The sequence below is a fragment of the Anomalospiza imberbis genome, chromosome 5, assembly GCF_031753505.1.
Source record: "Anomalospiza imberbis isolate Cuckoo-Finch-1a 21T00152 chromosome 5, ASM3175350v1, whole genome shotgun sequence".
NCBI classification, from domain to species: domain Eukaryota; kingdom Metazoa; phylum Chordata; class Aves; order Passeriformes; family Viduidae; genus Anomalospiza; species Anomalospiza imberbis.
The window spans coordinates 37,632,558-37,648,417 of record NC_089685.1 but is presented as its reverse complement, the minus strand read 5'-3'; the positions used below and the strand labels follow the sequence as shown (position 1 = coordinate 37,648,417).

Below are 15,860 nucleotides of genomic sequence, written 5' to 3'. Positions count from 1 at the left end.
TAAATATTGCAACTATAATGCAACTTCTGCTTGTGTGCCAAAATTTTCAGAAAAATCCTTCTACTCCAGCCAATCATGTATTAGTTCAAATGGGGAATATGTGCTACTTACCCACTGTTGATGTCATCAGTCCTCAGGCTTTTCCCAAGAATGTCTCCATCACTCATGTAGCCACCAACGTCAGCTTCAGAGGATATGTCCAAATCACCAGTTCCCTTCTCACTCATATCAATCTGTGAGATATTTCCAAGGCGAGAAACAGCAGCTCGGCGAAGCGGGGTGGTGTACATGAACCGAGAAGGGTCTGTGTGGATGAAGCGACTTGCACTGCTGCGAGGATAACCAGCACCCAGGGATGGAGCATCTCCGGCCTGCAGCCGAGGACTGGCCTGCCCCAGCCTCCAAGTCACAGGGGTCGATCGGCTGGATAAGCTTGGTATGCTTCTCCCATTCACCTCAGTTGTCACAGTGCTGTCAAAAGTTGTCTCCAATGTGCTGCCAAACAAAATGGAGAAGTCAGTGAACTGTGCTTTCTATGTTCCTGAGAAATCAAGAAAAGTGAAGGCTGGAGGAAAGTACATTTGTTTTTAAAAATTCTTTGTGCTTATGTGCTTTCACCATATGCACACATATGCTTGTATATGCCCCTCAGTACTGAGGCCAGTCCTGTTTAGTATCTTTATAAATGACTTGGATGAGGGGATTGAGTGCCCCCTCACTCGCTGTCCTGATGACAGAAAGTCTGGCAGGAGTGTTGATCTGCTGGAGGGCAGGAAGGCTCTGCAGAGGGATCTGGACAGGCTGGATCAGTAGGCTGAGGCCAATTGTGTGAGGTTCAACAAGGCCAAGAACTGAGTCCTACACTTGCATCCCAACAACCCCATGCAGTGCTACAGGCTGGGGACAGAGTGGCTGGAAAGCAGCCCAGCAAAAAAAGAGCTGGGTGTGCTGGTGACAGTGGCTGAACATGAGCCAGCATGTGCCCAGGTGGCCAAGAAGGCCAGTGGCATCCTGGCCTGAATCAGAAATAGTGTGGCCAGCAGGAGCAGGGAAATTTTTATCCCCCTCTACTTGGCACTGGTGAGGCCACACATCAAATCCCATGTCCAGTTCTGGGCTCCTTGGTACAAGAAAGACACTGAGGTGCTGGAGTGTGTCCAGAGAAGGGCAACGGAGCTGGTGAAGAGTCTGGAGCACAAGTCTGATGAGGAGTGGCTGAGGGAGTGGCCTGGACAAAAGGAGGCTCAGGGGAGACCTTACCACTCTTTAGAAATGCCTGAAAGGAGGTTGCAGTCAGATAGGGATTGGCCTCTTCCCCTAGATAACGAGTGATATGACAAGAGGAAATGGCCTCAAGTTGTAACAGGGGAAGTTTACAGTAGATATGAGGAAAAGTTTCTTCATGGATGGGCTGTCCAGGGAAGAGGTGAAGTCGCCATTACTGGAAGTATCTACAAGACTTGTAGATGCGACACTTTGGGACAGAATTTATTGGTGGACTTGGCAGTGCTGAGCTAATGGTTGGACTTGGTAATCTTATAGGTCTTTTCCAAACGAAACAATTTTATGGTTCCATAATTCTATAACCACTACTTGTGGGAATGGTGCCAAACACCCAGTATCTTAACCAAGATTAGAACAAGAGAATATCGACCCTAGAGTGTTGCCGTAGAGCAAGACGGTAACGAGAAGACTCAAAGGCAAAGAGAATTAACTCTCATTTATTTCAAAAGCAACGCTCTATTTATAGGGAATATCGTGTGGACTAATTTCATTGGTCTTAGAGTAAAAACATCTCACACCATTGGTGTGCAGTGAATGACGCACAGTGGCAGAACATATCTATAAACAATGTGAACAACAAGAGAGATTAGAGAATTATTTACATTCTTTCCCAACTGTCTCCCAGGCTCTTGCCTGGTTAGAAAACCTTCTCTTTTTCTCTCTGACTGAACTGAGAATATCCACACTAGAGGTTTTATTAATCTGTGCATGTGAGGTGCTGTGGGAGAACTATTTTGGTGGAAAATCCACCATATAAGTGTATGACTTAGTGTGATTGAAAATAATCACATGCATGGAATACTTGAGACATGTTTTGTGTGTTACGAAATTAGCAGAGACCCCAGGGACCAATCAGAAGGTGGTGGATTATCTGTAACAAAATTAAAGGGGAGCTCATGTGGGAAGAAAAGGAAAGGAGAGGAAAAAAACACCTGGAGAGCTCAAAACTGTAACACTACACCAGTGTGTCTTTTTCTCATTGCTGACTTATTTATTTTTTACATTTACATTTTTCCTTGCATTTGATCTCATCCCCAACATCTACTTATAAAATTACCTAGAATAAATTTTATCAGCTTCTAAATAAGTGTGCATGAAACAATAACTGTCTTTATGAATGATTGTATAGGACACTTAGACAGTATAGTATATTAACGTCACATGTAAGTTGCTAAGGCAGTTTAGTGTCATAGATAATTTTCCCTTGCAAGCCTCTCATTCATTCAGCAATTAGTAATACTGTCCCATGGTCCATATTTTTAGTAGTCTACACAAAACCAGTATACCTGTGGCTTATCTGGGTCCCTCTTAGGCTGGACATGGTTTCTTCCAAATTCTGTCTCAGGTCTGCAATATTCTTGACGGTTCTCATTCTTCTTGTTTCAGGGTCTTCCCCTGGAAGAAAAGAGTAAAACCAGCATACACTTCAGCATGTGAGTTTATAAGGTTGAATAAAGTGCACATATGCATCCAGCTGAGAATGCACAAATATGATTGAAAATATATTTTAATATTTAAAAAAATAAAACTTCATCCTTTCATTAATAAAACACATCTATGCTTCTAAATAACATGTGGTATGTAAAAAACCCCATCAAAGTATCCCTGTTAAGGCCCAAATCTATTAATGAAACTCTGATTTACATTGTTGGGATTTTTATCCCCTGTAATCAAGGCATGATGCAGCCCCAGACCACTTGATATATTATAAAGTCCCTTTCTAGTCCTTGACATTTTACATAACTCAGTAGGAGAAAAAGCCACAGTAAATCTGTGATCTGTCATTCCAGAAAAAACTAGGATGACTCTTAGAACAACTCTTCAGCATTCACTTAACACAGGCTATTTCAAAGTACTTCTTAAGTAAGGCACTTAATAAAGCATCTTTCCTGGACTGTAATGCTTTCCTGAAGAGGGACATTATTCTTCATATGGGATAAAATAAAATACGCTTCTTGGGATACAAATCTGAACACTGTAAGCACACTCATCATTTATACAATTAGAGGTTTCAACATCCTTCAGGATCCATTGTGAAAAGCTAGTCTCATATCTCAGATAATGAGGCTTTCAGAACTTCACCTGGAACATCCAGAACAATGTTTACTTCATACAATTAAAAATAAATTTAAAAAAGGAGAGAAGTTATATATGATATGTTACAAAGGAGAAACATCATAAACCTCAAAGAAGCCTCCAGTGGTCATACACAAAGAAACAGAAATGCAGGTTTTCTAGGAAATTCATAAATCAAGGAAGTTTAATTCATTTTACTTTTGAACAAGAGAATTTCAAAAGAAATTCTATGACAAAAATCTCTGATTTGTTCAAGGCTAGTGTTCTATTTCTGATCATGTCCTGTATCTGTTGCTTGTAAGAATGCTGGCAAGAAACATCAGTATTAGAATTAAATGTAAAATGCTGAACTTGAATGGCAAATAATTCCTTTTTGACTCTATCAATCACATCATACCTCACAGACAGACCTCACTGACCTGTAGTCAGGTCCTATTGCCCAAACACTACGTATGCTGCTAAGAAAAATCTCAACTTCTGACATTAAATGGAAATAAATTATTTCATATAAATTCTATGTAAACTTTAATTCCTCCTCAACAGGCAAACGATGCATTGAACTAGCCAACATAACCTGCAGTTGTGGCTTAATGTCAAACCAGCTTTCACAGCAATGCCATTCTGAGGTTTTCCCATCTACCCTGCCCTGGTTGTGCCTTCTGTCCTCTTTGCTGCAGGCAAACAGTCCTTTGGGAAATTATGTTTGCCTATTTCATGACTCAAAAAAAATTATTCAGTGCCTTAATGATGCCAATGTCTATAAACATCTGGTTTGGCACCATGGAACTGACAGCGGAATCAACACCTGGGCGGGATGGGAAAAGAAAGTGGGGATACAGCCCCTGCACTGCTGCCAAACTCTCTCTTCTCAAGCCACACCCCAAGGCCACGTCTGTTCACAATATTTAGTTTCATAAAATAAACTACCTGTGTACATTTTTACATGTAGTGTCGTGCAAGAGGTAAATGTCTGCAGTCACTGAAATTAGTTACAACTGTTCCCATGTTTCTAGCACACTAACAACTGTGTTTGCTAGAGCACTGGCAATCAATGGATCCCATCAACTCTTAGCAGAAGTTTCTGTAACACCCTGGAGTTCCCTGTGAGGCAAAAGGGCTCATGGCCAGGCTAAGCTGAAAACATTTACATCCTGTAAATCCTTTTTAAAGCCCAGACAATTTCCAGGCACACTGTCCATGCCTGCCTCCAGCCAGTTGTCTGTGGTGCACTCAGTTCCTCAATCACTGCCCTTTGCTTTCCCTGCTCTGCCAAATGCATTCAAATTGGCTTCCAGGAGCACATTATATTCCTGCCATAATACCTATACATGGAAGATCCAGGAAATGTTACCTGCCCTGCCTTGAACCAGAGGGGAAGGAATAGCTTGTTGGTATAAGAAAATGTTCTATTTACACAGAAAGACAAATTCTGGGGTCTATGCAGGGAAAATGAAAGGCAAAGCAATACTTTTACCTTTATATTAATTTGAGTAACTGAATACAATTCATATTTTACAGTGACATTGCCCTTTTCCTTCCTTGTTTATCCTCGTCAGTTGTCCTTTGCTGTATGTTAACATCGCAAATTCTTGCAGCAAAAATGACAGCAGCTGTCTTTTTTAATATGTATTGCACAGTAAATGGCATAACAAAGCCTTGAGGTATAATTGCAATACATTAAATAAAAAGGTACATATATGGCAAGCTGCCAAAATATATTTTCACAGTGAAGAACACTTCGCTTTCAGACAAATTATACCATTAAATTGCTGCTATTCTATCCTGCAGAGGTGAAAAGCTTGATATCTAATCTCTTTTGATCTCTCAATGACACAGCAGATAATTTCCACCAATTTTCATGAAAAAAAAAAAGTTAAAACTGAAGTTTAATTATATTAAAATACTACAAAGTACTATTTAAAAAAATCTCACACCAATTGCTAGAGTGATTTGAAAGGAATAATTCTTTTTTCTTTCCATCATTTTCTAAATGTCACTGGAATCCTGCTGTACCATGCATGAACAAGTCAGAAAGTATAAACAGTTGACAGTGAAAAAATATTCTGTACTGAGTACAAGATCTTATGTTTTCACGACAGCACTGACTCCCCATAGACATCAAGCCTCCTTCTCTAAAGAGGACCATAGGGATGATGAATGTGTTAATTTTTCTGAAAACTAGCTACACCGTGCCTGCTAGTGGAGACACTGTGGTGCTTATTGAATCAGGATTGGGTTCAAAGGGATCCCAGACTCCTCTGGGTACCTTGTTTCTTATAATATGGCACACTGTCATCATAGAGTCTAGCCATATTTGCAGGACCTAACATATCAGAAAAGCTCCTGGTCTTGTTATCTCAAGTGATTCTGGTTTGTACACTAAGAAAAAAATGTTCTGTTTCACACATGGGGAGATGGGGATAAGTCTACAACTAGGGTAACCTGAAACTTTCTGTCAAAATTCTGTTCTTCTTACAAGAAGGCCATTTTTTGCAATCATTTGTAGCTTCATCATTTATATTAAACATGAATTTTCAAAAATATTGTCCCCAAATTTTTTGCCTATAAACAGTGAATCATTATTCCCTCAGTAAATTTCTGGAAAATACACTGTTTTCTTACACTGTGTGAGATACATTTACAGGAAATCAAAACAGACGTTTTACAGAAACCACTAGATACCCAGGTCAGACTTTTACATTCACATTTCTGAAGCTCCCTAATAATTTCACATTCAATAATACCGTTCACAATAATTTCTGTTTTTCTGTACATGTAATCACAGCCCAAAGCAAATGGGAGAGTTACAATTCCATCAATTGTCTGATTTACATGAAAGGATTTTCAAATAATAAACATTTCCCCAGAGAATTGTCCACTATGAGATATTAACTCAATTCAGAAAGGAAAGCACCAGTTTAACCCTGCAAGCAAGGAAACTGAGGCTTACAAGAGAGCAGGGATTTGCCAGTGACAAACAGCTGAAGAGGAGCAGAGGCAGGTTAAAGCTCAGTCTCCTGTGCTAGCAAGCTTTTGATCTCTATCAGAAGCCCTTTTAACATACTGGTACAGTCTAATAATAAAAGGTATGCATACAAAGATAATTCTTATTTCTTTCTTGTTTTGAGATAACAGCTTTTTACACTACATAGACAGCAAAAATTTTGTCCTTAATGTTTAAACACAATCAGGGCTAACATATCTACAAGCAAGAAGCTCCAGGCTAGACACATGGCATATAACCTTTGAAAAGCAAGCAGATACTTCAACCATTTAACTGACTGAAGAACAAAGCTTTGGAAATGAACACTTTGAGCACTCTTAAAGGGCTGAGAGATGAAAAGTAACACAGAAGCCTTTGAAGCACCTATGGCTGTGGACTTCAAATACTCACTGGCATGCACAGATATAACAGAAGTGGCTATTTAAGCTGAACTGAAACCCTGGCACTCACAATTCCACATGTAGGGGTGCAGTTATCTGCAGGGGGGGCTAGAGAAGGGGGAAGAAATTCTGGAGGGTCAGTTTGTAGGAAGGCTGAGACATGTTTTGTCCCACGCAAAACAGATTCAAGATATCAGTTTCAAATTAATGAGAAAAAATGTAATTAAAATAGATTTATTTAACAATAAACTAATAGCACTTAAATATTTCACCTTATTTTTCAAAAAGCTATGCGAACTATGTTCAGTTATTCACAGGCTGCTGCTGCCTCTGCACCCATCACAAGCAATTTAGACATTTGGCTTCATTTCACACAGTCTTAAGAGGTCATAGTAAGCAAAGAAGAAATGGCTAGACCCTGTTTTTGCATACTGCTGCAAATAAACCCAGTTCTGTCTTGGGAAATCACTGTCAAGATCAAAAATCTGCTCTGCGCAGATATGTGCTAACACTCGGGTCTCCTCCTTCCCTTCCTGATGTCAAGCCAAAGTTAACTTACCTAAAATATCAGTGTAAAGGACCTGTTCTAGGTCACCCAGCATTGTTATTATGACATCTTCATCCAGATGTGCAGTCCCTTCATGCAAGCACCCTTCCTCCTCCTCCTCTGCCCAGGTCCCGCTGGGGAAATGGGATGTGCAGGATGCATTTTCATAATCAGATTTTTTGCTTTCCTCATTGTCAGTCTGAAAGCCTTCACCTGTACACCGGTCTCCTGACCTCCTGGATGTTCTACTTCCAGCAGGTGGTATCCCCTGAAATGCTTGGGTTGTGGTGAAGCTGGAGTGGCAGAGAGAGTGCACTGACTGCGAGAATGCCTTGGACAGGGAGCCTCTGCACCCAGCTTCTGCGTGCCGCTGTTGGTAACTCTGGCTGGACTTGGAGGCGTTTCCAAACCAGTTCTCCCTGTATGAGTATCGCCTCTTCTCCCCTTCACTGATGAGCGTGAGATTGGTTAGAGACTTCTGCTTCTGAAGACGAACACACCCTCTTCTAACCTCCGTGCCTTTAAACACTGACAATTCAGCAGACCGCTGCATCTTTCCGGCTGGGGCTTCACCTCAGTTAGATTTCATGTTTTCCATATGAGATGGACAGCAGCTCAATTCCCCTGAAAGGTGCGGGCGGTGCTCCCTGCACCGCCGCACGCTGCACATCCCAGGTAGCACATACTTGCACTCGCAGTGAAAACACAGCTCACACGTGCACTCTACGTACTGTAATGGACTAGACAGGCACAGTCATCTTCTTTAAAATTACACTGCTGTCTCTGCTAAGCCACTTCTTGTCTGTCACATTAATCTGCAGTACTTACAGTCATTTTCACTTAGGTTTCTCTCAAGCAGAAGAGAGTTGATCAAACACTCTGCTCCAGCACAGAAGTAATCCCAAAAGCCAACTGTGTTTTCCCCTCTCCATCCAATCACCAGTCTCATCGGAGTGATGGGCCTGCATCTCTTTCTACAGCTGCTGTCTTCTGAAATCCAAAGTAGGCACAAGTACTGTCTCGGGTTTTCCCCTCCCTCTCACCAGCTCATGACTGATCCTAGTGCACAGCTCTTCACTTTAGATGGGCTGACACAGAACTGCAAGTACAGCCTCCACGTCAGAGCTCAATAAAGAGCCAAAATTAACCACTGAAGCACAAGCCTCCTTACATTTTAGTATTCAACCTGCATTCCCAGATATATGACTCTTCTCTGCTACTGCAGTGAATGCTGCTGGCTGCCATGGCAGCAAACATCCTGGTGAATTAAACCGGAGACACAGAAGCCTCTGCCCAGTTTACAGTGCCACAGGTTTCAAGACACAGCTTCACCTCAATGGGATGCTACAGTTAACAGATCTAGCTCATGGTCAAATCCTATTTTTCTCCCTGAAAGGTAAGGATGAAAAACTATTTCTTCCTCATCACTGTTACTCCCTATGCAGGAAGCTAAAAGCAGACTTGCAAAAGGACCTTCAGTCCTGCAATTTCTGCTCTAAATAAAAAAAATGTAATTTAATATCATAAGACATGGAACACAACAGTATTTGTCAGGTAAAATGATTAATAAAAGGAAATATTTAATTTCTTTCTCCTTAGAAAACTACCCTGTTTGCACCTCTGTGAGATTCGGAGGCTAGTATAGAATTATAAAATCTGTAAAAAATCCTTGTTTCACAATATTCTGAAGAAAACCTATAAAAGGAGGAGCAATTTTTTTTTATAAAGCAAATTGGTTTATTGTGTCTGAACTAAGTTCAGCAATTTTGAATGCTATTTTAAAATTCATTATCCAGAGAGAAAGAAGACATGCTAAAATGCACGACTTTTCTCACAAAGAAAAATGTATTAGTCCCAGAAATAATGGACAGATGAACAAAGAAATACCTGAATTTAAATATAACTTTTTTAGATACAAACTTTTTTATCTAGGGAAAATTAATTTCACAAAACATTATACAGAAATCTACAAATAATAAATCTACTATATAAAAATAAACTGCTTTTGTCAGTGTGAAAATGTGCTCGTTTCAAGTTTCTACCTGAGAAACCCTGACAGAAAAATAACCTTTAAAAATGCCACCCTAAGAATTACAAGCTGTTCACAGATTTCCTGTATGAATAAACAGATGTTAACAGAAGCCTCAGTGTGTATTTCTTGTCTTTTACTGGTTCAGTTTAGAGTTTTTGAAGATACACAGGGGAAAATTCTTGGAAATTTCAAAGGAAAGGTACATTTCTTCCTAGATAACTCTCAGAAACACAGAATAACTCAGAAAAAAAATCAGTAGTCTAAAGTAATGGTGGCTTTCCATATTAAAGCACTGACAAATTCCAAGAAAGACATGTTCCACATCAAGAGGAGGTACCACTCCCATCCCCACCTAGAACATACAGTCAAAGAGAAGACAAGAGAAATGGTCTGTCTGCCCGAGTACAAAACTGTCCCAAATATTAAACACCTATCACTTTTTCAGCATGGAAACAAAAGATAAGACTGCTGTGCTTACTCCAGGGTCTGCCAGCTGCGGTGACATATGGGCTCTTGGAAGCGTTTTACGAACGTGCTGGTGCCTGCCTGCAGCAGAGCAGGTGTGGTGTGGATGCCAATGGTGTCTCAGAGCTGGTGTGGCGCTGGTGTTGTCACGGGGTTCCAGCACAGCCTGCACACTCCTGTGTTGGTCTGCACTGACAGTGCCATGTGGCTGTCCCAGCCTGTCTAATGTGCCTGATTAAACGGTGGTTGTTAGAAAGTCCTAACAGGGAGGTATTGACAATAGAGAATTTCAAAAAAGAAGGGTAGTCTCACTCTTTTTGCATTAATTGGTTTTATATCCTAAATTTATACTCAAATTGGTACAGTATTATCCATGCTATATTTTGAATTAACAGGAAGGATTTTTAGCTCAGTTGGCCAGAGCACAGTGCAAAGGTCGTGGATCCAATCCCTGTGTGGGCCATTCACTTAGGAGCTGGACTTGATGATCCTTCTGGGTCCATTCCAAACCAAATCAGACTGTGATTCTGTGATTTGGCTCTGTGATGCCAAAGTTCTTTTGGTGATTGTCTTGGAATCAAGAGAACAGGCTCTTTTCCTACCATAAAGAGCAAGTCTGAATCTCTCCCTGATATTTCAAATCCATGAATAACTTCCCTACCTGCCCTTTCATGCCTAAACACCTGCAAGGAGTGACTTGTCTCCATAGTAAGCTGTAGGCAGAAGTGGACCCGCTCTGCCTCCATCCAGGCTCCCAGCATGCGTGGTCATACACAGCAGTGTGCACTGCAGAGCTGCAGCTGGCCTCAGGAACCCCTGTGGGCAGGGCACACCCCTTGTGCTCTGCACTGCTCTGCTAGGGAAGCAGTGCACAGCTGCTCGGCTCCAACATGAGACAGCAGATACAAGCCTGCCAGAATTGGACAGGCATAGTCAGTCCTCTTTCTAGCTGGGAGCAGAAAAAGTTATGGGATGAAAAATGTTCACCCAATGAGCCACACCAAACCTCACATACGGTGCTGTCCAGAGGTGACACACACCTCCAGGCTGGACGGATTTCTGGTAGTGGCACAGCCGCGTCCTGGGCAACCCAGTGGGCCTCAGTGTCTCTGCTGACGTGTTACTCGTACCAGCTGAGCTGCTCATTGCAGCCCAGCTTCAGCAGCACACAGGTCACAGACCATCAGACTGAAAAGGGAATGACACCTGGACCATGTAAGAGCCGTGTAGCTGGCAGCTGCAGCATTCATCTGCCTCATTTTGAAATACACTGATACACTGAAAACACAGTGAGTCCAATGCTGTTATACAGAGGTACTGAGGCTACACACAACCTTCATTCAGCCTTCCTGTGTACACACATTTTACTACATCTCTTTATAAAATTATAAAGTTATATGAACTTTTCTCCCATTAATCCCATTGCCTCACTTGCTTGACAGGTCATTCTGATCATCCCCATATATAATAGATACTTATTTATCTTAGACCAAGTACTCAGTAGAAACAACATTGAATTTATCCTTGTACTTTACCACATCTCTCTGCAGGGTGTCATTTGCCAAAACATAAAATTGCAATGTGGAAAGTTCTTAGATTTATTTCCTGAAAATGGACTTTCTAAAGCTCAGCTCTCCATATTAAAATGTTTAATATAGCAACCAAAAAATACATCTTTCTATGGTAAGAAGAAAGTATAGGAGACTAGAGGAGAGCAAACATCATGGCAGCATTATTCCCCAACTACCTTGCAATTCATTGTGTTCTCCACCCACCAAGCAGGAATATGTTTACATCAAGAACATCTTAGGGAACTTCCTCAATCCATCACAGTCAGTGTAATATACTACTTTATTTTTACTCTCTCCTTCATAAAAGGAATTATAAAAATTAATTTAAGAACTAATAATCTTTGAGCAAATTTTCCTGTCAGATAAGACTTTCTTTGAAGTCTCAGTGGATGGTTTAGAATCCTACAAATGAATTATGTAATAGATATGGAAATGCGTAAGATTATGAATCTCTTCAGCTACGCTTACTTGAAAAAATGTAAACTATTCCTGCATGTATTAATTATTTCTTTCAGAGAACAAAACATTAAGCACAATAAACATAAAATATTTAAATTTGAATGTTTTTATGCTAATTCTGCCATTGAGATAGGCCTATAACTTTTAAAAGTACTGTTTCATTTCTGCTTCATCCATCAGATTTCAAATAATTAGTCAATATTTATAGATTCATGAATAATTACTTAATCAAACACTTAGCATTAAGCTCTTAGAACATGCCAGCACTTGTGAAAGCCAAATGTTATCACTGATTTCATAAAATAATACTTAGTAGTTTACTGACATGTACAGTTTACAATGGATTATTAACTAATTAACTTGCTGACATCCTTCTCCAATAAACCTGCTGCAGAAGGTAATAAATATCACAGCTACTTTAAGAAGAAATAGTTGGTAAGAAAGTCTGAACAACTTGTTCCCAGACATACCATGAATAACAACAAGCAACCTGCATTAATTTATTAGCCTTTATTGTCATTATAATTTTATAATCCTGTTTATAAAGGTATATTCCAGTTTTGTAGAAACTGAGTGGATAGATACTGAGTAGTCTTGTTGAGGCAAATGGTACATGCAAGAAATTGTGTTCATACTTGAATGCAGAATTGTTCCTTATTTAGGGGACTCAGATTCTGTCTGGGATTTCTCAGACAGAGGTCTGCACACCTGGGTGCCACATGCCACAACAAGCCTACCACACACAGAACACACCAGAACTAGTCCTCAGGTGTCTCATGCCTACAAACAGGGCTCATTCAGTGGGAGTGCATGTATCACTGGAGCTGTGCACACAGAGGGGATTCAAGGTGTGCAGGAAGACTAAAAACTGCTCTAGGTCTACTCTAGTGCTGATCTGCATGTGAACTGTGGAAACACTTGGGGCTGCTCTGGCTGAGCTGTGGAATATTCAAAGGGGGAAAAAAGTAGGAAAAAGTCTGCAGATCACATCTAGAACAAATTCCCTTCAGAGACAAAGTAACGTATTTACAGTACCTCTACCAAGATGCAGAACTGGCTTTAGGCATAAGCCATGTATATATTCACCAAAAGCAGCAGATTACTGGTGACAAGATAAAAATATAGAGGTTGCCCAGTTTTATCAGGACAAGCACAAGCCACACTTCTGAGTCCATGCCTACACCAGCCTCCCCACCTCCCTTGCCTTCTAGCACTACTCTCTTCTCATGGCTGTGCAGGTAAAACCAAGTAATCATTTGCAAAGCAGTGGACAGCAAACACACGGCTTGAGCTCTGACTCTACCTTTCACCAGCTCTGAGTTGGAAGACAGGAGAGGCTATGAAGGTAACCAGCTCCCTTGAAGGAGGAAGACAGAGCATAAGAGGACTGAAAACTCCCTCTAGAGATTCTTGCTTTACTTCCTTCTTTCCTATCACACTGTTTAGACAGTAGCAAAGGGATGTGAACTACCTTGCTGGACACGGAAAGCAGAGACATGACTTTTCACCACTACAGCAAGGAAATTAACTTGCACTTGGTTCCTGAATTACACCAGGAGAATGGTGCCTGGCCAACCACTCCTAAATAATTTTAAGAGTATTTTTTCTGCATCCAACTTTTGTCTTTATTATGGAGAGGTCTTGAACTAGACGTGCTTAAAGCATTAGTTTAGGTTCATTTGGCTGATATTGCTCTGAAGTGGATTAGGAGTTCTGACATGAACAGTTTGGCTGGTTATGGGAGCAGTAATCTTCAGCCAAGAAGCAATAACAAACAGAAATGTTTAAATATTCAGAAAGTAGAGAAACAGTAAAGTTTATACAATATTGGCTAAAATATTCTAGTACTGAGGATGGCAGCCTTAGTTCTAAATATCTGGCACTTTAAAAATAATAATGATTGATGAAGCAGAAACACAATACAGGTGGGACAGCACTCTATGAACACACTCCTCCAAGCTGCTTAGTGATTTCCACAGATGTTCACTCTTTTGCATTATCCTTACTGATCCTTACTGTTTACAAACATATTGTGCTAATGTGGTGGCTACTGAGTTTCAAAATAAGACCAAGATAATATAAAGATGATGCCCACCCACAGCAACAGTTGACAATTTCAGAAAAAAACATAATATCAAAATGAAAGAAACTAGATATTCATTGCTTAATACCCTGAAAACAAGGGACTAGACCATGGAAATTAACCTTGCCTATCTCTTTGCTACTACTAGTGTAATCCCTTCATCATATCAGAATAAAGATGCTCTTAAGTGAAATAGTTTAACTGTCCTTTCTCATAACTCCCTTTAACTCCCTTTCTCATAGCTAATCCATCATGGAATACTCCTCTGAACAACTGTCACAAGAGCTTTTCTTCATGCAGAACTAACAACAGAATCACCAATGACTTGGTGATAGATCATCCACACAGAAAATTAATTATTATGCAAATATAGTACTTGATCCCTTTATTCCTTTTGCAGCTAACAGTTAAATACGAGTGACACATCTCTGTTTCCCTACGCACACAGCAAATCACTGACCACATTTTCCCAGTGGTTCTGCTTCACAGCCTCTTATACCAATCAACAGCTAATGCCAGAGTCTAAATAATCAGACTAGAAACATCTCTGGTATCTAGTTTTCTTTCTGTCATTCTCTTCTTTTTGATGCTGCTTAGTTTCTGTTCAGAACATTAAAAGGTCATCAGACATGATATTCTGTTTGATCATTTCAGCAGGTATTGAATTGTTTGGGGTTTTTCTAGCATCTCTGGATGATTCCTTGAAGCATCTCTTGGTTTGTGGTAAGTGTTTCAGTTAAACTCTATATATATATATATATTAGACCAAGGAGTCCAATTTCTGGAGTAATTAAAAACGCTTTTCTATTTTAACAGGTATGCATAACCTCCAAAGAACATTACACCATGTTTCGGAGTGACATATTTATCACAGAAGCTGGCTGTGCAAATAAAGGATGTCAGAAAATTTCCAAAGGGACTGAGACAAACCAAGACAAAACCTCTTTCAGTAGGAGTCAGCTAAATGTCAAGACAATCCACATAAATCTTGGGCATCTGATTTCCCTTCTGGGGGAGAGATAATTTTGGACTGATGTGTCAAATTAGTGCTTTAAGTGAGTTATACCCTGTGTGAGAAGAACCAAGACTCATTACAAATCCATTTAAATGTTGAAAATTTGTGGTAAAAGGGCAAAACTATAGGTAAAACCAGTGAGATAGGGTATCACCTTTAATTTTTGTAAAATTATAAGATTAAGGATGCTAATGGAAAACAAAACAAAGCAACAGTAAAAATAAACCCTTAATCCCCCAAGTAACAGCTTGTGCAAAGAGTCCCTTTGTACACAACCCTGCAGAGCAATTCAGTCCTCATGAGAAAGTGAGGTGTTTTTTTTTTGCATGGATAGGCAGTCATGGCCAGACCCAATGCTGATGTAACTCAGCATGGTTCTGGTGACTTCAAAGGAATTATTCCAATATGACTAAAATACCCCATCCCTTCAGCTTTGTAACCTAGTAAGGACTTTAAACCATGTTTATAAAGAATTCCTTGTAACACAAATTTACCAGCTTAGCTCTAGCAGCAGCTTACAGGTCAGGTACAATAGTAAGGACTTGCTTGTTTTCAGAATACAGATTCATTATTAAAAGGAACATGTATATTATGTAATTTATGTCTCAGTTCTGATGTTATGATTTAATTTGATGTTACTAAATGAGAGTGTTAAACTTTCTGAAGTCGACTTTCTACCACTCTTCTTGGAACATTCAGTATGATTAAATGAAATAACAATTAATTGAAACCCTAGATTGTCAAAACCCAGTTTCTGTAAAATGATTAAGAAGGTATTTGAACAGAAGGAACTAGTTCAAATAGGTAACAGTGAATTTGAAGCACTAAATATGCACGACCTAAATTTTCTGTGTATTTAATACCCCTCATGATTGGAGGTCAGAAGTATTATTTCAACCCATCACAAAGCTGCCTGTAAGAAATAGATGTAAATAAAGAAGTTC

General features: G+C 40.0%; 1 protein-coding gene across 14 annotated transcripts in view; it reads right to left on the bottom strand.

Annotated features, from left to right (window-relative positions):
* Positions 1–15,860, bottom strand: part of NAV3 (neuron navigator 3) — a 515,975-nt gene that overhangs the window by 106,599 nt on the left and 393,516 nt on the right. For all 14 annotated transcript variants that reach the window (XM_068190278.1, XM_068190277.1, XM_068190279.1 and 11 more), the window contains 2 exons: positions 2,571–2,679; positions 112–495 (listed from right to left, as the gene is read on the bottom strand). In XM_068190278.1, the coding sequence (XP_068046379.1) occupies positions 112–495; positions 2,571–2,679 (493 nt within the window). The remainder of the gene's footprint in view (positions 1–111; positions 496–2,570; positions 2,680–15,860) is intronic.